The sequence below is a fragment of the Acinonyx jubatus genome, chromosome X (assembly GCF_027475565.1).
Source record: "Acinonyx jubatus isolate Ajub_Pintada_27869175 chromosome X, VMU_Ajub_asm_v1.0, whole genome shotgun sequence".
NCBI lineage: Eukaryota > Metazoa > Chordata > Mammalia > Carnivora > Felidae > Acinonyx > Acinonyx jubatus.
The window spans coordinates 59600880-59624311 of record NC_069389.1 but is presented as its reverse complement, the minus strand read 5'-3'; the positions used below and the strand labels follow the sequence as shown (position 1 = coordinate 59624311).

The 23432-nt window shown below is 37.7% G+C and overlaps 1 protein-coding gene across 4 annotated transcripts in view; it reads right to left on the bottom strand.

The window, feature by feature from the left end:
• Positions 1-379: 379 nt before the first annotated feature.
• UPRT (uracil phosphoribosyltransferase homolog) overlaps positions 380-23432 on the bottom strand; it is a 79080-nt gene continuing 56027 nt past the window's right edge. The window contains exons 7-8 of one of the 4 annotated variants that reach the window (XR_008290147.1): positions 7360-7512; positions 380-2966 (exon numbers count right to left, since the gene is read on the bottom strand). Coding sequence is in view for 3 of the 4 variants with exons in the window: in XM_053202501.1 (XP_053058476.1) it covers positions 2920-2966 (47 nt within the window). In the remaining variant the exon portion in view is untranslated. Of the gene's footprint in view, positions 2967-3332; positions 7513-11320; positions 11403-23432 lie in introns of those variants that run through there. The other 3 variants (XM_053202501.1, XM_053202502.1, XM_027053736.2) reach the window with 3 other exon arrangements.

Below are 23432 nucleotides of genomic sequence, written 5' to 3'. Positions count from 1 at the left end.
GCTCCAGAGAAAGCTCCGTTCTTCTAATCCTCTGGCGGTTTTCTGGGTTATTTAGGCAGGCGTAGGTGGAATCTAAGTGATCAGCAGGACGCACGGTGAGCCCAGCATCCTCTTATGCTGCCATCTTCCGAAAAGCCCTTTGTGTTTTATACACCACTAATGAAGCATCAGAAACAGAAACCAAAGAATCAATCCCATTTACAATTGTACCAGTAACCATAAGATACTTAGGAATAAGCCTAACCAAAGAGGGAAAAGATCTGTATTCTGAAAACTATAAAAACTGATGAAAGATATTGAACATGAAACAAACAAATGGAAAGACATTTAAAACTCATGAATTTGAGGAACATTATTAAAATGTCTATACTACCCAAATTAATCTACACATTTTATGCAATCCCTATCAAAATACCAGCAACATTTTACACAGACCTAGAATAAACCATCCTAAAATGTGTATGGAACCAAAAAAGACTCCAAATAGCCACATCAATCTTCAAAAAGAAAAGCAAGGTGGAGGCATCACAATTCTAGACTTCAAGTTATAGCACAAAGTCGTAGTGATCAAGAGTGTATGGTACGGGCACTAACACAGACAAAGATCAATGGAACAGAATAGAAAATGCAGAAATGGACTCACAACTATATGGTCAACTAGTCTTCAACAAAGCAGGAACGAATGTACAATGGAAAAGAGACAGACTCTTCAGCAAATGGTGTTGGGACAACTGGACAGCAACATGTAAAAGAATGAAACTGGAACACTTTCTAACACCATACACAAAAATATGTTCAAAATGGATGAAAGACCTAAATGTGAAACAGGAAACCATTAAAATCTTAGAGAACACAGGCAGTAACTGCTTTGATATCAGCCATAGCAAATGTGTACTACACTCATCTCTTGAGGAAAGGGAAACAAAAGCAATAATGAACTATTGGGACCCAATCAAGATAAAAAACCTCTGCATGGTGAAGAAAACAACTAACAAGACTAAAAGGCAATCTTTAGAATGGGAGAAGATATTTACAACTGATATATCTGATAAAGGGTTAATATCCAAAATATATGAAGAACTTATAAAACTCAATACTCAAATAATCCAGTTTAAAAATGGGCATAAGTCATGAATAGATATTTTTCCAAAGACATTCAGATCACTAACAGACACATGGAAATATGCTCAACATCACTCATCATCAGGAAAATACAAATCATACTTCAATGACATATCAACTCACACCTGTCAATATGGCTCAAATTAATAACGAACAAACAGATGTTGGCAAGGATGCAGAGAAAGGGGAGACCTATTTCACTGTCGTTGGGAATGCAAAGTGGTGCAGCCAGTCAGGAAAACAATATTCCAAAAAATTTTAAAATAAAACTATCCTAAAGTTCAGCAAATGCACTACTAGGTATTTACCCAAAGGATACAAAAATACTGACTCAAAGGGAAACATGCACCGTGATGTTTATAGCAGCATTTTCAACAGTAAGCAAATTATGGAAAGAGCCCAAATATCCATCAACTGATGAATGGATACAGAAGATGTGGTGTGCTATGTTTGTACACACACACACACACACACATACACATACACACACACACACTGGAATATTATCAGCCATCAAAAATAATGAAATCTTGCCATTTTCAATGACATGGGTGGAGCTAGACTGCATTATGCTAAGCAAAATAAGTCAGTCAGAGAAAGACAAATACCATATGCTTTCATTCATTTGTGGAATTTAAGAAACAAAACAGGTGAACATAGGGCTAAAAAAAAAGAGTGGAAAACCATAAAAGAGACTCTTAACTATAGACAATAAACTGAGGGTTTCTGGAGGGGGGGTAGGCAGGGGATGGGGTAAATGGGTGATGGGTATTAAGGCAGGCCTTGTTGTGATGCATCCTGGGTGTTATATGTATATGATAAATCATTAAATTTTACTTTTGAAATTAATATTACATCATATTTTTCCAAACTGTAATTCAAGTAAAGACTTGAAACTACAAAGAAAAAAACACATAGTGTGATTGCATGAATAATAAACAGGACCACTATTTGCTGCCTACAAGTGATTCATTTGGAATGTAAAGATACATATAGATTGAAAGTGAGGAGATGGAGAAACATTTACCATGCAAATGGGTGTGAAAAAAAGCCAGGGTAACAATACTTATATCAGACAAAATAGTTCTTACAACAAAGACTATAACAAAAGACAAAGAAAGACACTATAGAATCCTAAAGTAGACAATCCAACAAGAAGACATAACAATTGTAAATATTTATGCACCCAACATTGGAACACCCAAATTCTTAAAGCCATCAATAACAAACATAAAGGAAATCATCAATAGTTATACAATAATAGCAGGGGACTTTAACACCCCACTTACATCAATGGATTGATCATCCAAGCACACAATAAACAAAGAAACAGTAATTTTTAATGACACATTGGACCAGATAGATTCAACAGATAATTCCAGAACATTCCATCCTAAAACAGCAGCATACACATTCTTGACAAGTGCTCGTGGAACATTCTCCAGAATAGATTGCATAATAGGACACAAAACAAGTCTCAACAAATTTAGAAAGATCAAATTAATTCATGCATCCTTCCTGACCACAATGCTATGAAGCTAGAAATCAACCCCATAAGAAAAAATCTGGAAAGAGTGCAAATACATGAATGTTAAATAACATGCTACTAAACAATAAATGGGACAACCAAGAAATCAAAGAGGAAATTTAAAAAATACATGGAGACAGGGGCACCTGGGTGATTCAGTCAGTTGAGCGTCCAACTCTTCATTTCAGCTCCAGTCATGATCCTAGAGTTGTGGAATCGAGCCTGCATCCAGCTCCACAGTGAGTGAGAAGCCTGCTTGAGATTCTCTCTCACTCTCTCTTTGCTACTCTTCCCCACTCGTGCTCTCTCTCTCCCTCTAAAATAAAAATTAAAAAAAAATAAAAATACATGTAGACAAATGAAAAAGAAAGAAACACTGGTCCAAAATCATTGGGATGCAGCAAAAGCTATTCTATGATGGAATTTTTGCATAACAGGCCTACCTCAAAAAACAAGAAAAATCTCAAACAACCAAAACTTACACATGAAGGAGCTAGACAAGAGGACCAACAAAACTTAAAACCAGTAGAATAAAGGAAATAATAAAGATTAAAGCAGAAATAAGCAAAATAGAGACTTAAAAAAAAACAATAAAACAAATCAATTACACCAGGAGCTACTTCTTTGAAAAGGTGAATGAAATCAATACACATTTAGCCAGACTCATCCAAAAAAAGTGAGAGGAAGAAGATGCAAATAAACAAATAAAAAAAGAGGAGAAATGAAAACTGACACCATAGAAATACAATTATAAGAGAATATATGAAAAACTATATGCCAACAAATTGGACAACCTAGAAAAAAATGGATAAGTTCCTAGAAACATATAACCTCCAAAACTTGAATCAGTAACAAATAGAAAATTTGAACAGTTACCAGCAATGGGCTTGAATCACTAATCAAAAAACTCCCAAGAAACAAAACTACAGGATCAAATTTCTTCACAGGTGAATTCTACCAAACATTGAAATAAGGGTTAATATCTATTCTCAAAATAGTCCAAAAAATACAAGAGGAAGTATAACTTGCAAATTCATTCTATGAGAGGTCTGCATTATGCTGATACCAAAACCAGATAAATACACTACAAAAAAGAATACTATAGGCCAATATCTCTGATGAATTTACATGCAAAAATCCTCAACAAAATGTTAGCAAACTGGATCCAACAAGACATTAAAAAAATAATTCACCACAATCAAGTAGGATTTATTCCCAGGTTGCAAGTGTGGTTCAGTATTTGCATATTAATCAGTGTGATATGTCACATCAATAAAAGAAAGGATAAAAAATACGACCATTTCAATAGACACAGAAAAAGCATTTGACAAAAGTATAACATCCATTCATGATAAAATCCCACAACCAAGTAGGTTTCGATGGAACATACATCAACATAATAAAGACCATAAATAAATAAATAAACACCCATAGCTAACATCATACTCAAGGGTGAACAACTGAAAGCTTTCCCCCTAAGGTCAGGAATAAGACAAGGATGTCCACTATCACCATTACTATTTAACATAGTACTGGAAGTCCTAGCCAGAGCAATCAACAAGAAAAATGAATAAAAGGCATCCAAACTGGCAAGGAAGAAATCAAACTGTCACTATTTGCAGACAACATGATACCCTGTATAGAAAACTGAAAAGACTCCACCAAAAAGTGCTAGAACTGATACACAAATCCAGTAAAGTCACAGCATACAAAATGAACATACATAAATCTGTTTTGCATTTTCATACACCAATAATGAAACAGCAGAAAGAGAAATCAAGGAATCAATCCCATTGACAATTACACCAAAAACCATAAGATACCTAAGAAATGGAAAAACATTCCACGCTTATGGATTGGAAGAACTAATATTGTTAAAATGTGTACACTACACAAAGAAATCTACACATTTAATGCAATCCCTATCAAAATATCACCAGCATTTTTTCACAGAGCTAAACAAACAATCCTAAAATTTGTATAGAATATCAAAAGATCCCAAATAGTTGAAGCAATCTTGAAAAAGAAAACCAGAGCTAGAGGCATCACAATTCCAGACTTCAAATTATATTACAAAGCTATAGTGATCAAAACAATATGATACTGGCACAAAAATAGACACATAAATCAATAGAACCGAATGGAAATGCAGAAATGAAACCACAACCATATGATCAATTAATTTTTGATGAAGCAGGAAAGAATATACAATGCTAAAAATAATGTCTCTCCAGCAAATAGTGTTTTTTTATTTGTGGTTACCATTAGTTTTGTATATAACTTCTGCATATAGCAGTCTATATTAAGTTGACCATTGTTTAAGTTTGAACCCACGCTTTACTTCTCCCTCCCCACACACATTTTAGGTGTTTGGTGTCATATTTCCCACCCTTTTATTTTGTGAATACATTGAATGACTTTTTATAGAAATACTTGTTTTTACTGCTTTTGTGTTTCCTATTTTACATAGTCACTTTGGTGTTTCCTTTCCACTCAAAGAGTCCCCTTTAATATTTCATGGAAAGCTGGTCATGAATTCCTTTTGCTTTTGTTTGAGAAACTCTGTATCTTATTTTGTTCTGAATGATAGCCTCGGTGGCTGCAGATTTTCCCTTTCAGAACCTGGAATATATCATGTCACTCCTTTCTGGCTTGCCAAGTTTCTGCTGAAAAATCTGTTTATAACCTTATGGGGTTTCCCTTGTATCTAACTGTTTTCTTTTCTCTTGATGCTTTAAATTTTTTTATCACTACTTTTTCCATTTTTATTACTATGTGTCTTGGTGTGGACCTCCTTTGGTTGATTTTTGTTGGGGGATCTCTGTGCCTCCTGGACCTGGATATCTGTTTCTTTTGCTAGATTAGGGGTGTTTTCAGCTATTATTTCTTCAAGTAAATTTTCCTCCCCTTTTTTTTCTCTCTTCTTCTGGGATCCCCATAATGAAAATGTTATTATGCTTGCTTCAGTCACCACGTTCCCTAAGTCTATTCTCATTTTGCATAATTCTTTTTTCTGTCATTTGTTCAGCTTTATTACTTCACATTACTCTGTGTTCTAGTTCATTAATTCATTCTTCTGTTTCTTCCTGCCTACTATTTACTCCATTAAGTGTATTTTTAATTTCATTTATTGTGTTCTTCCTCTCTGGTTCTTTTTTTAATGTTTTCTCTCTCTTTCTTAAGGTCTCACTGATGTTCTCTACTCTTCTCAAATCCAGTGAATATCATTATAACATTACTTTAAATTCTCTATCAGACACTTTACTTATGTTTTTTTCACTTAGGTCTCTTGCTGTCATTTTGTCCTGTCCTTTTTTGTGACATATTCTTCTGTATCCTCATTTTGACTACCTCTTTATATTTGTGTTAGTAAAGTCAACTATGTTTCTTGCTCTTGAAAGTAGTGGGCCAGATATACCCTTTTAACTACGTAGCCCTGGTCCTCTTCCAGCAGGAGGAGGAGCTCCACAAAGCTTGCAGAGCCAGCAGGGGCACTTCTCAAAGTGTGCAAAGTTAGGCAGGGGCACAATGCCATGTAGCCACATACTGAAGAAAAGGTTCCCAGACACTTAGACTGAGAGGATGTGCAGGGCTGCCTATGCCAGTGAAACAGCAGCAGCAGCAGCAAACTGCATATAGTCTTTATTTCTTGTTTGCCAGATATAAACATCAAAGAATGTCGAAGCAATGGGAGGAAACCACAAAGAACCCCAGACATAGACCAAACACACATCTTGTGTTTACATGAAAACATGCAGGGAAGATGTACAGTTTCAAGGACTGCTAGGCAATTATAATGGGTCTGTTCCCTAACAGGCCCCTGGGGAATCATGGGGCTCTGGATCTCATAGTGCTATCGAGTTCGACAGCCTTGAGACCAGAACACCTCTGACATTTCAGGAATTGCCCCATTCACTTTCCCAGGGCTTAAAATACACTCTCTAAAAATAACTCCACAATGCCACAAGCTGTGGGCTTCAGTATTCTTCCATAAGGGATGTGCCAGCCACTATGTTGACCTGGCTGGGCTGCTCTACAAAGCATGTGTGGGCAAGGTGTGCACTTTTAACAAGGTGTGCTTGTCCTCCATGGGAGGTCAGGAGGAGCAGTGTTTTCAAAGTTTGTGTGGGTCTTCTGGGAGAGGGTATCCAAAGTACCAGGACTGAGGCAAGTCTGGCTGAAGGGGGCAGAGCACAGTGTAAGCAATTGAGGTAGTAAGTGCTGGTGCAGCGTTGGTTCCTGCAGGTGTCTGTGTGTTTATAGTGACAGGTAGGGGAGAGAATCAGCGCCTGTCAGATCCTGTGTACCTGGTAAAGTCCCTGAGCAAACTCTGAGATTAGTAACTAGCTCTCCCTCCCATAAGCCCTGGGCAACGTTCAAACTGCTGCTTCCAAGCTGTATCTCCACAGGCTGTTTGCTGTGTTTTTCTCTTTAGCACCAAGGGCTCAGCTCCTATAGCCCTCTGGGCTCTCTCACAGGAAAGCCCACTGATTTTTAAAATTCCAGGCTTTAAGTCCCACTAGTTGTAAGCATTCATGAAATTCAGCCCCTCTGATTTTCAAAGTCAAATGCTGTGGGGATTTCCCTTCCCTTTGTAGGCTCCCCAGTGTACTAATCTGTTTCTCACCATTCTATGAACCCACAGCTCCCTCCTTCTGGTGGTCAGCCCCATGGGTTTTAGGTTCCCACCAAGTCCTCACCCTTCCTACCTTCTTTAATATGGCCTCTTATCTACATTTTGTTGTGGCGTTTGTTCAGCCAGTCTTTGGGTCCTTTTCTGGGTTGTTTGCTCTGATGCAATGTCATCTAGTTGTATCCATGGGATAATATTAGTTTAGGGCCTTCCTACCCTGCCATATTCCCTGGAAGTGGAATATTCCAATCAAAATTCCAATCAAAATAAACTCTAAACAAAACATTTTAAGAGAGATGAACAGGTGTACATTTTATAATGATACTCAAAGATAAAATTCTAATATTCTTGCCAATAAAATCATGACCAAAACAAAGATGCCAGGTTTCCGCATGTTTTTCAATATTATAATGCAATTTCTAGTCACAGCAATTAGGCAAAAAAGGAAGAAAATTCATTCAAATTGGACGGGAATAACTAAAACTATATATGCATATAACATGGTATTTTATATATAAAATCCTAAAAAAAACACACACAAAAAGCTTTAGAGCTCATAAATTCTGCAAAGTTGCAGGATATAAGATCAATACAGAAAATCTATTATAGCTACACAGTCGCAATGAACAATCTAAAAGAAAATTAATGAAAGAATTTCATTTAGAATAGCATCAAAATGAAAAAAATACTTAGGGATAAATTTAATTAAGGAGGTAGAAGACTTGTATACTGAAAACTACGAAGCATTGCTGAAGGAAATTAAAGAAAACAGAAGTAAACGGAAAGACATCTCATGTTTCTGAGTTGAAAGACAATATTGTTAAGATGTCAATATTACTCAAAGTGACCTTCAGATTCAGTGCAATTCCTATTTAAAAAACCCCAGTGGCCCATTTTTCAGAAACTAAAATTCATAAGGAATTTCAAGGGACAGCAAGTAGCCAAAACAATCCTGATAAAGCACAAAGTAGAACTCATACTTCCTGATATCAAAACTTACTATAAAGCTACAGTAATCAAAACTAGCATAAGGATAAACATATACAACAATAAAACAGAATTGCGAGTCCATAAATATACTCTTACATTTATAGTCAATTGATTCAAGACAACTCAATGGGGAATGAATAGTCTTTTTTTGTAAATGGCACTGAGACAACTGCAAAGGAATAACGTTGAACACTTTCCTTACACCATACATAAAAATAAACTGAAAATGCATTACATATTGTACAATTACATTTATATCAAATGTTGAGAATAAGAAAACCCATTGAAAGAGAAGGTAAACTAGTGATTGCCAGAGACTGAGGGAGGCAGAATGGAGAGTGACTACTAATGAATACAGATCTTCTTACTGTGATAATAAATATATTCTTGAATTAGATTGTGCTGGTTGCTCAATGTTGTGAATATATTTAAAAAGATTAAATATTTTATTTTATTTTATTAATTTAATTTTTTAAATTTACAACCAAGTTAGTTAGCATACAGTGCAACAATGATTTCAGGAGTAGATTCCGTAATGCCCATTACCCATTTAGCCCATCCCGCCTCCCACAACTGGGAGAACTGTTTGTTCTCCCTTTTAAAAGAGTTTCTTATGTTATGTTCACTATTTTTATATTATTTTTGCTTCCCTTCCCTTGTGTTCATCTGTTCTGTATCTTAAAGTCCTCAAATGAGTGAAGTCATATGATTTTTGTCTTTGTCTGACTGATTAATTTTGCTTAGCATAATACCCTCCAGTTCCATCCATGTAGTTGCAAACGGCAAGATTTGATTCTATTTGATTGTCAAGTAATACTCCATTGTATATATATATACCACATCTTCTTTATCCATTCATCCATCGATGGACAATTGGGTTCTTTCCATACTTTGGCTATTGTTGATAGTGCTGCTAAAACACTGGGGTGCATGTGCCCCTTCAAAACAGCATACCTGTATCACTTGGATAAATACCTAGTAGTGCAATTGCTGGGTCGTAGGGTAGTTCTATTTTTAATCTTTTGAGGAATCTCCATACTGTTTTCCAGAGTGGCTGCACCAGTTTGCATTCCCACCAGCAGTGCAAAAGAGATCCTCTTTCTCCGCATCCTCGCCAACATCTGTTTTTGCCTGAGTTGTTAATGTTAGCCATTCTGACAGGTGTGAGGTGGTATCTCATTGTGGTTTTGATTTGTATTTCCCTGATGATGAGTGATTTTGAGCATTTTTTCATGTGTCAGTTGGCCATCTGGATGTCTTCTTTGGAGAAGTGTCTATTCATGTCTTTTGCCCATTTCTTCACTGGATTATTAGTTTTTTCAGTGTTGAGTTTGCTATGTTCTTGATAGATTTTGGATACTAACCCTTTATCTGATATGTCATTTGCAAATATCTTCTCCAATTCTCTAGGTTGCCTTTTAGTTTTCTTGATTGTTTCCTTTGCTGTGAAGGTTTTTATTTTAATGAGGTCCCAATAGTTCATGTTTGCTTTTGTTTCCCTTGCCTCCACAGACGTGTTGAGTAAGAAGTTGCTGCGGCCAAGATCAAAGAGGTTTTTGCCTGCTTTACCCTCGAGGATTTTGATAGCTTTCTGTCTTACATTGAAGTCTTCCATCCATTTTGAGTATATTTTTGTGTATGGTGTAAGAAAGTGGTCCAGGTTCATTCTTCTGCATGTCGCTGTCCAGTTTTCCCAGCACCAGCACCACTTGCTGAAGAGACTGTCTTTATTCCATTGGCTATTCTTTCCTGCTTTGTCAAAGATTAGTTGCCCATACGTTTGTGGGTCCATTTCTGGGTTCTCTATTCTGTTCCATTGAACTGAGTGTCTGTTCTTGTGCCAGTACCATACTGTCTTGATGATTATGGCTTTGTAGTATAGCTTGAAGTCTGGGATTGTGGTGCCTCCTGCTTTGGTTTGCTTTTTCAAGATTGCTTTGGCTATTTGGGGTCGTTTCTGGTTCCATACAAATTTTAGGACTGTTTGTTCTAGCTCTGTGAAGAATGCTGGTGTTACTTTGATAGGGATTGCATTGAATATGTAGATGGCTTTTGGTGGTATCAACATTTTAACAATATTTGTTCTTCCTATCCAGGAACATGGAATCTTTTTCCATTTTTTGGTGTCTTCTTCAATCTCTTTCATAAGCTTTCTATAGTTTTCAGTGTATAGATTTTTCACCTCTTTGGTTAGATTTATTACTAGGTATTTTACGGTTTTTTGTGCAACTGTAAATGGGATCGATTCCTTGATTTCTCTTTCTGTCGCTTCATAGTTGGTGTATAGGAATGGAATCGATTTCTGTGCATTGATTTTATATCCTGCAACTTTGCTGAATTCATGAATTAATTCTAGCAGTTTTTGGTGGAATTTTTTGGGTTTTCCATATAGAGTATCATGTCATCTGCAAAGAGTGAAAGTTTGACCTCCTCCTGGCCAATTTGGATGCCTTTTATTTCTTTGTGTTGTCTGATTGCAGAGGCTAAGATTTCCAATACTATGTTGAATAACAGTGGCGAGAGTGGACATCCCTGTCTTGTTCCTGACCTTAGGGGGAAAGCTCTCAGTTTTTCCCCATTAAGGATGATATTAGCATTGGGTCGTTCATATATGGCCTTTATGATCTCAAGGTATGCTCCTTCTATCCCTACTTTCTTGAAGGTTTTTATCAAGAAAGGAGGCTGTATTTTGTCAAATGCTTTCTCTGCATCTATTGAGAGGATCATATGGTTCTTGTCTTTTCTTTTATTGATGTGATGAATCACGTTAATTGTTTTGTGGATATTGAACCAGCCCTGCATCCCAGGTATAAATCCCACTTGGTTGTGGTGAATAATTTTTTTTAATGTATTGTTGGATCCGGTTGGCTAATATCTTGTTGAGGATTTTTGCATCCATGTTCATCAGGGAAATTGGTCTATAGTTCTTTTTAGTGGGGTCTCTGGTTTTGGAAAGCAATTAAATATTTTAAAGTGTTATTTTTATGGTATGTGAATGTCACAATAAAAAAAGTGATGAGAGAAAAAAGCATGAAAGCTTTACATACCTTTATGAATGTGTGCTCACATCCAACATGAGGGCAAGCGAAGAATGGTCCCAATTGTAGAGTCTCTACTTCTGTAGGGGACCTAGGGATGTAAGGATAGGGGAGATACTACATAGCTATTCAGTCTTTTCACACACCACTTCAAATTTTTTTCCTACTTGATAAAGTGGTTTTAGGACCAGGACTATAACAGTGCCTGTCAGAACAAGCGATGATCCGTAAGAAACCAGTTATACCTTTAAATCTTTATGGCAGAATTTCTAAGTTCCTTTTGGTATGGATTATACTTTGACCCCATCTTGCAAAATTGGAATTGACAATGACTACAGTTGTATTGCCCAATGGCCCAGATAGCCTACTAGTTATCTATCTGTGTAACCCTATTCTATACAAATGGGAATGGACTGGAAGGAAAGCACTTGCTAGACTCTTACTGTTGTTGCCAGCAATCTGAACCAGCACTGTCATTGAATCTGGAACTCCTTCTAAAGATGGAAAGGTTTGGGTTAAAACCAATGACAAATACAAAGAATAAAGATAGTAGTTGTAGGTAAAAGAAATAATAAATGGGTTATGTAACAAAGGACATCCCACATTACATATTTCCTTAAGAAGCTCAAATGAAGAGAAAAATACTGTCTCATCATAATTACACCAGATATCAAGAGGGTGAAGCTGTATGTTTGCCCAGACCACCCCTAATTTTGGATTTTGACAAGGTTGAATGGAAGCTTGAAAAGCTGCATGGTATTATTATTACTCTGGGAGAGATTCTGATAATATGCTATAATGAACTGGATCCACTGTTGATGACTGAATAAAATTTTAATAATATATGCCACTACATTTTGCTTCTTAAATTTCAGGTTATATCAACTACAAAAGATATTATTTAGGAAGAAAATTCCAGGAATTGCTCTGTTGAGCCATCAAACGACACAACTCCTGGCAGACTGATCACTATGTAAAACTATAAACTTTGATCCCCAAATACTTAGAAAGGTTCTGGGCTATTATGGTCACAATATACAGCATCTTCATACCTATGATGCCAAAGTGTGCTATGTATAAACACTTAACACACTTCTTTTGTGGTTATAAAGCTAGTATTTACTATTTACTATATATAGTATATATATATATATATTATATATATATATATATATTTACTATATATATAATATATATATATATATTTACTATACTTTATTTAAAGTAGAATGGGTTTCTGATAGGAATAAGGTTGTAGGCATTATATGATTGGCTCAAATCCCCATGGAAAATGGCTTCATCTTGAGATAAGGAAGGCTAGGGTAAGCCTTCAAGGCATACTGAAAGTAAATTACATGTAGGCATGACTTCGACCTATATAACCTTAGCACATGGGACCCAACATTTTAGGGTACGAAACATTTATTCTAATTGCACTCAGGCAATTAGTAGACAATGGCAACAACGTATCTGGTGGATTAAACATTGGTCCATGAGATACAAGAAAGCTATAAGAGAGATAGGTACAAGTTTAAGCATCAAAGGACAAATGGAATTCACTTTCAATAAATGGCATTCAAAAGAAAAAGAAGTGTTAGAATAAACCATTAGAATGAATACTCTTCTAGGAGAAAGAAAAAGGTCAAGAATCAGCCTGGAGAGATGAGGCTTTAGTGAACTGGATCAGGCAGATTTAATAAATAATGCTGGACAATGCTAGGACTCAATGTTGGGAAAGTGTTTAAACCAAGATCCAACAGTATCTCTTGACTATTTTAAAACAGATTGAGCCTGAAGTAGCAAAGAAACAATAACTCTTCATCCTAGGGCACACTTCTGAAAATCTTATGGGTCTCCAAATTTACGGACATTCTCTGAGGGCAAGGGCAATTTACACTGATGCACTCTGCCTGCACTCATTCCAAGAATGAATCAAAATAAGATATACCCTGTAGCAGAGTTAGCAGAAATAAGAACCATTCTAAATTATAGTCTTATATTTGTCCTAGGAGGAATGAGCCATGCTACATAACAGCACATAATGGAAAAAATCTCCATAAAATCATATGAACTGAGATAAGATGACTAGGTTTGTCCCCATGTTATGGACTAAATTGTGTATCCCCAAAATTCACATTGCAGCCCTAACTCCCAGCACCTCGGAATGTGACTAAAATGGAGATAGAGCCTTTAAAGAAGTGATTTAGTTAATCACCCTAATCCTTTTAATCAAATCTAAACTGACTGGTATCCTTATAAAAAAATGAAATTTGGACACACAAAGGGACTCCAGAGATGTGTGTACACTGAGAAAAGACCATGTGAGAACACAGCAAGAAGGTAGCCATCTATAAGTTAAGGAAAGAGTCCTCAGAAAAAAAATAAACCTGCCAACACATGGATCTTAGACTTCTAGTCTCCAGAACTGTGAGAAAATAAATTTCTATCATTGAAGTCACTTAGTCTGTGGTACTTTTTTATGACAGCCCTAGCAATCTAATATAACCATGTGAGTTGGAAACAGAAAATAACCAATTCCTGGTCAAATATGATAATCCTATCCATAACATCTGGTATGGGGCAAAGGCCTATTACACCTGGCAAGAGGGTAGGTGTAATAAATAAATATCTCTCTAATTCTTACTGAGTTGTGCAATGAAACAACTGGACTAAAACCATAGTGTGATATGGTGTAATATCAGCATTACTGGTAAGATTCAATTACCTTATATAAATAAGTCATATAGATATTGATAATTGTATGTATTGAGAAATTAAGCCTCTTCAGGATGTGATATCAATGGAAAATAGTTGGCTTTAGGAGGAACTAATGTTATATCAATGGAAAATACTTGTCTTTAGGAGGAGCTAGATCTAGTTAACATCAGTTAATTAATATGCTAAATAGTTCTATACAAATTTATCACAAAGTACAAATAACTGTAGACTAAGAGAAAATTAATACAAAAATATGTGGTATAATGGCATTATAGGATGGATTAGTTGCTTCTTTATTTCTCTCCCTATCCCACACTGGCTCTTCCAAATGCTGGGCATACTCCTGTTGATATTATTACTATCTGTATTATATAAATGCTATACTAAATGTAGGTTCTCAGAGAAATATGACCATTTTCCTGTAAGAGAGCCTAGGCCAAAGGGCTGGAGGTTGAAAAGTGCAGGAAGTTGACTTATCAGGTCTAAGTTGCTTAAACCTTACACATTCCCAGGAATCTGGTTTCATGAATTGCCCTATTCCAACAACTGGGAGTTAAATTCTTGGAATGTTTTAGCTCATAAAAGTGTTTTTGCATACTTAGAGCTGTTAACCACACTGTACTAATATGTCTAGTTAATCTGTGTAAATAATGTGATTTATTTGCTTCCACTTCAGATTTCACACTTGCTTTCCTAAATCATCTGTTTTGGTAACTGTGATCAATCACATATACACAGTGTGTCAATGTGACCAAACTGCAATAAAAATTCTGGAATTTTAGGCTTAAGCAAATGTCCCTAGTGGACCACACTTCACACATGTTGCTACAATTTGTAGATAAACAAATAAAGTGCATCCAGTGCATTTCCACTGGAAGAGAACTCTTGGAAGCTTGTGCCTGGTTTCTTACAGATTTTGTTCCAGGTTTCCTCCAGATTTTGTTCCAGGTTTCCTCCAGATTTTGTTCCATGTACCTACTCCCTTTGCTGATTTTGCTTTGTATTCTTTTTCTGTAAGAAATCATAACCATGAAAACTACAATAAGATATCACCTTACACCTGTCAGAATGGCTAAAATCAATAACACAAGAAACAACAGGTGTTGGCAAGGATGTGGAGAAAAAGGAAACTTCTTGCACTGTTGGTGGGAATGAAAACTGATACAGCCACTCTGGAAAACAGTATGGAGTTTCCTCAAAAAGTTAAAAATAGAACTACCCTATGCTCCAGAAATTTCGCTACTAGGTATTTACCCAAAGAATACAAAAATACTAATTCAAAGGGGTGCGTGGACCCTTATGTTTATAGCAGCGTTATTTACAATAGCCAACATATGGAAGCAGCCCATAAGTCCATCGATTGATGAATGGACAAAAAAAATGTGAGATACACACACACACACATACACACATGTGTGCACACATGCAGGAATATTATTCAGCCATGAAAAATAATGAAATCTTGCCATTTGCAACAACATGGATGGAGTTAGAGAGTATAATGCTAACTGAAATAAGTCAGTTAGAGAAATACAAATACCATATGATTTCACTTATGTGTGGAATTTAAGAAACAAAATAAATGAGCAAAGAGAAAGAGAGAGAGAAAGTAACCAAGAAACAGGCTCTTAACTATAGAGAACAAACTGATAGTTACCAGAGGCAAAGGTGGGGTGGGGGGTGATGGGTTAAATAGGTGATTGGGATTAAGAAGTGCACTTGTGATGAGCAGCAGGTAATTTAGGCAATTGTTGAATCACTATATCACACACCTGAAAATAATATAACACTGTATGTTAACTGGAATTAAAATTAAAACTTAATTTAAAAAATCATAACCATGAATATAAATCTGAGTCCTATTGAGGCCTGGGGGTGCTCTTGGGGAGCCTTGATACAGGCACACTAGAAAATATATAACATAAAAAAAGCAGGAATGGGGGAATAGAAGAACAAAACATATATATAAGACATCTAGGAAACAAATAGCAAAATGGCAGATATAAATCCAACTTGATCAGTAATTACATTAAACGTAAACAGAAGACCTATAAACATGCAAGAAAGATAGTGAATCATCTTTATAGTATTGAAAGAAACAAAAGCTTCCAATATAGAATTCTCTATCAGTAAAATACTTTTTCACTCAAACACTGAAAGAATCCATTACTGGGGGACCTGTACTATACTAAATATTAAACTAAGTCCTTTGAGTAGAAGGAAAATAATACCGGATGGAAATCTGGATCTACACAAAGAAATGGAAAGCACCCAAAATGAATGAAAAGACTTCTTTTTTTATTTTGTTTTATATCTCTTTAAAAGATAACTTGAGGGGCACCTGACTGGCTCAGTTAAGTGTCTGGCTATTGATTTCAGCACAGGTCATGATCTCATGGTTCATGAGTTTGAGCCCCACATCAGGCTCTGTGCTGACAGTGCAAAGCCTACTTGGGATTCTCTCTCCATTTCTCTCTGCCCCTCCCTTGCTCATGCACTCTCTAAATGAATGAATGAATAAATAAATAGATAAATAAATAAATAAATAAATAAATAAATAAATAAATAAAATAGCTTGAAAGAAAAATAATTATACATTATGGGGTTGCACATGTGTAGAAGTAAAATGTATGATAATGATAGCACAAAGGCTAGGAAGGGGGGACTGGATGTATATTATTTAAGTTCTTATAGGTGAAATGGACTGTGATAAGTTAAAGGTACATATTATAAGCTCTAAAGGAACCATTAAAAAACCAAAGCATTATATCTAACAAGACAGTAAAAGAAATAAAATGGAATCATAAATAATACTCAATCCAAAAGAAGTTAGAAAAAGAAGAAAAAGCAAATAAAGAGCAAATGGGACTAAGAGAAAGCAAATATCAAGATGGTAGATTTAAAACCAATAATCACATTAAGAGAAAATGGTCTAGATACCCCAATTAAAAAGCAGAAACTATTGACTTGGATAAAAAAGCAAGACCCAACTCTAGCCTACCTACAATAAACCCTATTTATTTATGTATGTATCTATGTATGTATGTATGTATGTATGTATGTATGTATTTATTTATTTTACATCTTATGCAGGATACTTTTTTTTTCAATATATGAAATTTATTGTCAAAATGGTTTCCATACAACACCCAGTGCTCATCCCAAAAGGTGCCCTCCTCAATACCCATCACCCACACTCCCCTCCCTCCCACCCCCCATCAACCCTCAGTTTGTTCTCAGTATTTTTTTTAATATATGAAATTTATTGTCAAATTGGTTACCATACAACACCCAGTGCTCATTCCAAAAGGTTCCCTCCTCAATACCCATCACCCACCCTCTCCTCCCTCCCACCCCCCATCAACCCTCAGTTTATTCTCAGTTTTTAACAGTCTCTTATGCTTTGGCTCTCTCCCATTCTAACCTTTTTTTTTCCTTTTTCCTCCCCCTCCCCCATGGGTTCCTGTTAAGTTTCTCAGGATCCACATAAGAGTGAAACCATATGGTATCTGTCTTTCTCTGTATGGCTTATTTCACTTAGCATCACACTCTCCAGTTCCATCCACGTTGCTACAAAAGGCCATATTTCATTTTTTCTCATTGCCACGTAGTATCACCTCATGCCAGTCAGAGTGGCCAAAATGAACAAATCAGGAGACTATAGATGCTGGAGAGGATGTGGAGAAACGGGAACCCTCCTGCACTGTTGGTGGGAATGCAAATAGGTGCAGCCGCTCTGGAAAGCAGTGTGGAGGTTCCTCAGAAAATTAAAAATAGACCTACGCTATGACCCAGCAATAGCACTGCTAGGAATTTACCCAAGGGATACAGGAGTACTGATGTATAGGGGCACTTGTACCCCAATGTTCATAGCAGCACTCCCAACAATAGCCAAATTACGGAAAGAGCCTAAATGTCCATCAACTGATGAATGGATAAAGAAATTGTGGAAGGAATTCCGGAAGATGGCGGCGTAGGAGGACGCTGGGCACACCCCGCGTCCTGCTGATCACTTAGATTCCACCTACACCTGCCTAAATAACCCAGAAAACTGCCAGAGGATTAGCACAACGGAGTCACCACAGCCAAGCGCAGACGAGAGGCCCACGGAAGAGGGTAGGAAGGGCGGCTAGGCGGTGCGCGCTCCACGGACTGGCGGGAGGGAGCCGGGGCGGATGGGCGGCCCGCCAGCCAAGCAGAGCCCCCGAGTCTGGCTTGCAAAAGCTGAGGGGCCTGACGGACTGTGTTCCAAAAGCAAGCACGACTTAGCGTCTGGGAGGTCATAAGTTAACAGCTCTGCTCGGTAAGCGGGAAGGCTGGAGGACAAAGGGAGGGAGAGCTGCTGAGCCCCCAGACGACAGAGCTCAGTGTGGTGGGGAACAAAGGCGCTTGCCAGCGCCATCTCCCCCGCCCATCCCCCAGCCAAATCCCAAAGAGAACCAGTTCCTGCCAGGGAACTTGCTCCCTCCGCCCAAACACCCAACTCTGTGCTTCTGCGGAGCCAAACCTCCAGCAGCGGATCTGACTCCCTCCCGCTGCCACAGGGCCCCTCCTGAAGTGGATCACCTAAGGAGAAGCGAGCTAAACCTGCCCCTCCTGCCCCTGTGCACCTTGCCTACCCACCCCAGCTAATAGGCCAGATCCCCAGCATCACAAGCCTGGCAGTGTGCAAGTAGCCCAGACAGGCCATGCCACCCCACAGTGAATCCCGCCCCTAGGAGAGGGGAAGAGAAGGCACACACCAGTCTGACTGTGGCCCCAGCGGTGGGCTGGGGGCAGACATCAGGTCAGACTGCGGCCCCGCCCACCAACTCCAGTTATACACCACAGCACAGGGGAAGTGCCCTGCAGGTCCTCACAACGCCAGAGACTATCCAAAATGACCAAACGGAAGAAATCCCCTCAGAAGAATCTCCAGGAAATAACAACAGCTAATGAACTGATCAAAAAGGATTTAAATAATATAACAGAAAGTGAATTTAGAATAATAGTCATAAAATTAATCACTGGGCTTGAAAACAGTATAGAAGACAGCAGAGAATCTCTTGCTACAGAGATCAAGGGAGTAAGGAACAGTCACGAGTTGCTGAAAAACGCTTTAAACGAAATGCAAAACAAAATGGAAACCACCATGGCTCGGATTGAAGAGGCAGAGGAGAGAATAGGTGAACTAGAAGATAAAGTTATGGAAAAAGAGGAAGCTGAGAAAAAGAGAGATAAAAAAATCCAGGAGTATGAGGGGAAAATTAGAGAACTAAGTGATACACTAAAAAGAAATAATATACGCATAATTGGTATCCCAGAGGAGGAAGAGAGAGGGAAAGGTGCTGAAGGGGTACTTGAAGAAATAATAGCTGAGAACTTCCCTGAACTGGGAAAGGAAAAAGGCATTGAAATCCAAGAGGCACAGAGAACTCCCTTCAGACGTAACTTGAATCGATATTCTGCATGACATATCATAGTGAAACTGGCAAAATACAAGGATAAAGAGAAACTTCTGAAAGCAGCAAGGGGTAAACGTGCCCTCACATATAAAGGGAGGCCTATAAGACTCGTGACTGATCTCTCTTTTGAAACTTGGCAGGCCAGAAAGAATTGGCACGAGATCTTCAGTGTGCTAGACAGAAAAAATATGCAGCCAAGAATCCTTTATCCAGCAAGTCTGTCATTTAGAATAGAAGGAGAGATAAAGGTCTTCCCAAACAAACAAAAACTGAAGGAATTTGTCACCACTAAACCAGCCCTAAGAGATCGTAAGGGGTATCCTGTGAGACAAAGTACCAGAGACATCACTACAAGCATAAAACATACAGACATCACAATGACTCTAAACCCGTATCTTTCTATAATAACACTGAATGTAAATGGATTGAATGCGCCAACCAAAAGACATAGGGTATCAGAATGGATAAAAAAAACAAGACCCATCTATTTGCTGTCTAAAAGAGACTCATTTTAGACCTGAGGACAACTTTAGATGAGAGTGAGGGGATGGAGAACTATTTATCATGCTACTGGAAGCCAAAAGAAAGCTGCAGTTGCCATACTTATATCAGACAAACTAGACTTTAAATTAAAGGCTGTAACAAGAGATGAAGAAGGACATTATATAATAGTTACAGGGTCTATCCATCAGGAAGAGCTAACAATTATAAATGTCTATGCGCCAAATACCGGAGCCCCCAAATATATAAAACAATTACTCATAAACATAAGGAACCTTATTGATAAGAATGTGGTAATTGCAGGGGACTTTAACACCCCACTTAGAGAAATGGATAGATCATCTACACACACGGTCAATAAAGAAACAAGGGCCCTGAATGACACATTGGATCAGATGGACTTGACAGCTATATTTAGAACTCTGCATCCCAAAGCAGCAGAATATACTTTCTTCTCGAGTGCAGACGGAACATTCTCCAAGATAGATCATATACTGGGTCACAAAACAGCCCTTCATAAGTTTACCAGAATTGAAATTATACCATGCATACTTTCAGACCACAATGCTATGAAGCTTGAAATCAACCACAGGAAAAGTCTGGAAAACCTCCAAAAGCATGGAGGTTAAAGAACACCCTACTAACAAATGAGTGGGTCAACCAGGCAATTAGAGAAGAAATTATAAAATATATGGAAACAAACGAAAATGAAAATACAACAATCCAAATGCTTTGGGACGCAGCGAAGGCAGTCCTGAGAGGAAAATACATTGCAATCCAGGCCTATCTCAAGAAACAAGAAAAATCCCAACTACAAAATCTAACAGCACACCTAAAGGAAATAGAAGCAGAACAGCAAAGGCAGCCTAAACCCAGCATAAGAAGAGAAATAATAAAGATCAGAGCAGAAATAAACAATATAGACTCTAAAAAAACTGTAGAGCAGATCAACGAAACCAAGAGTTGGTTTTTTGAAAAAATAAACAAAATTGACAAACCTCTAGCCAGGCTTCTCAAAAAGAAAAGGGAGATGACCCAAATAGATAAAATCATGAAGGAAAATGGAATTATTAAAACCAATCCCTCAGAGATACAAACAATTATCAGGGAATACTATGAAAAATTATATGCCAACAAATTGGACAACCTGGAAGAAATGGACAAATTCCTGAACACCCACACTCTTCCAAAACTCAATCAGGAGGAAATAGAAAGCTTGAACAGACCCATAACCAGCGAAGAAATTGAAGCAGTTATCAAAAATCTCCCAACAAATAAGAGTCCAGGACCAGATGGCTTCCCAGGGGAGTTCTACCAGACGTTTAAAGCAGAGATAATACCTATCCTTCTCAAGCTATTCCAAGAAATAGAAAGGGAAGGAAAACATCCAGACTCATTCCATGAAGCCTGTATTATTTTGATTCCTAAACCAGACAGAGACCCAGTAAAACAAGAGAACTACAGGCCAATATCCCTGATGAATATGGATGCAAAAATTCTCAACAAGATACTAGCAAATCGAATTGAACAGCATATAAAAAAAATTATTCACCATGATCAAGTGGGATTCATTCCTGGGATGCAGCGCTGGTTCAACATTTGCAAATCAATCAACGTGATACATCACATTAACACCAAAAAAGGGAAGAACCATATGATCCTGTCAATCGATGCAGAAAAGGCCTTTGACAAAATCAAGCACCCTTTCTTAATGAAAACCCTTGAGAAAGTCGGGATAGAAGGAACATACTTAAAGATCATAAAAGCCATTTATGCAAAGCCCACAGCTAACATCATCCTCAATGGGGAAAAACTGAGAGCTTTTTCCCTGAGATCAGGAACACGACAGGGATGCCCACTCTCACCGCTGTTGTTTAACATAGTGCTGGAAGTTCTAGCATCAGCAATCAGACAACAAAAGGAAATCAAAGGTATCCAAATTGGCAAAGATGAAGTCAAGCTTTCACTTTTTGCAGATGACATGATATTATACATGGAAAATCCGATAGACTCCACCAAAAGTCTGCTAGAACTGATACATGAATTCAGCAAAGTTGCAGGATACAAAATCAATGTACAGAAATCAGTTGCATTCTTATACACTAACAATGAAGCAACAGAAAGACAAATAAAGAAACTGATCCCATTCACAATTGCACCAAGAAGCATAAAATACCTAGGAATAAATCTAACCAAAGATGTAAAGGATCTGTATGCTGAAAACTATAGAAAGCTTATGAAGGTAATTGAAGAAGATTTAAAGAAATGGAAAGACATTCCCTGCTCATGGATTCGAAGAATAGATATTGTCAAAATGTCAATACTACCCAAAGCTATCTACACATTCAGTGCAATCCCAATCAAAATTGCACCAGCCTTCTTCTCGAAATTAGAACAAGCAATCCTAAAATTCATGTGGAAACACCAAAGTCCCCGAATAGCCAAAGTAATTTTGAAGAAGAAGACCAAAGCAGGAGGCATCACAATCCCAGACTTTAGCCTCTACTACAAAGCTGTCATCATCAAGACAGCATGGTATTGGCACAAAAACAGACATATAGACCAATGGAATAGAATAGAAACCCCAGAACTAGACCCACAAACGTATGGCCAACTCATCTTTGACAAAGCAGCAAAGAACATCCAATGGAAAAAAGACAGTCTCTTTAACAAATGGTGCTGGGAGAACTGGACAGCAACATGCAGAAGGTTGAAACTAGACCACTTTCTCACACCATTCACAAAAATAAACTCAAAATGGATAAAGGACCTGAATGTGAGACAGGAAACCATCAAAACCTTAGAGGAGAAAGCAGGAAAAGACCTCTCTGACCTCAGCCGTAGCAATCTCTTACTCGACACATCCCCAAAGGCAAGGGAATTAAAAGCAAAAGTGAATTACTGGGACCTTATGAAGATAAAAAGCTTCTGCACAGCAAAGGAAACAACCAACAAAACTAAAAGGCAACCAACGGAATGGGAAAAGATATTTGCAAATGACATATCGGACAAAGGGCTAGTATCCAAAATCTATAAAGAGCTCACCAAACTCCACACCCGAAAAACAAATAACCCAGTGAAGAAATGGGCAGAAAACATGAATAGACACTTCTCTAAAGAAGACATCCGGATGGCCAACAGGCACATGTAAAGATGTTCAGCGTCGCTCCTTATCAGGGAAATACAAATCAAAACCACACTCAGGTATCACCTCACGCCAGTCAGAGTGGCCAAAATGAACAAATCAGGAGACTATAGATGCTGGAGAGGATGTGGAGAAACGGGAACCCTCTTGCACTGTTGGTGGGAATGCAAATTGGTGCAGCCGCTCTGGAAAGCAGTGTGGAGGTTCCTCAGAATATTAAAAATAGACCTACCCTATGACCCAGCAATAGCACTGCTAGGAATTTATCCAAGGGATATAGGAGTACTGATGCATAGGGGCACTTGTACCCCAA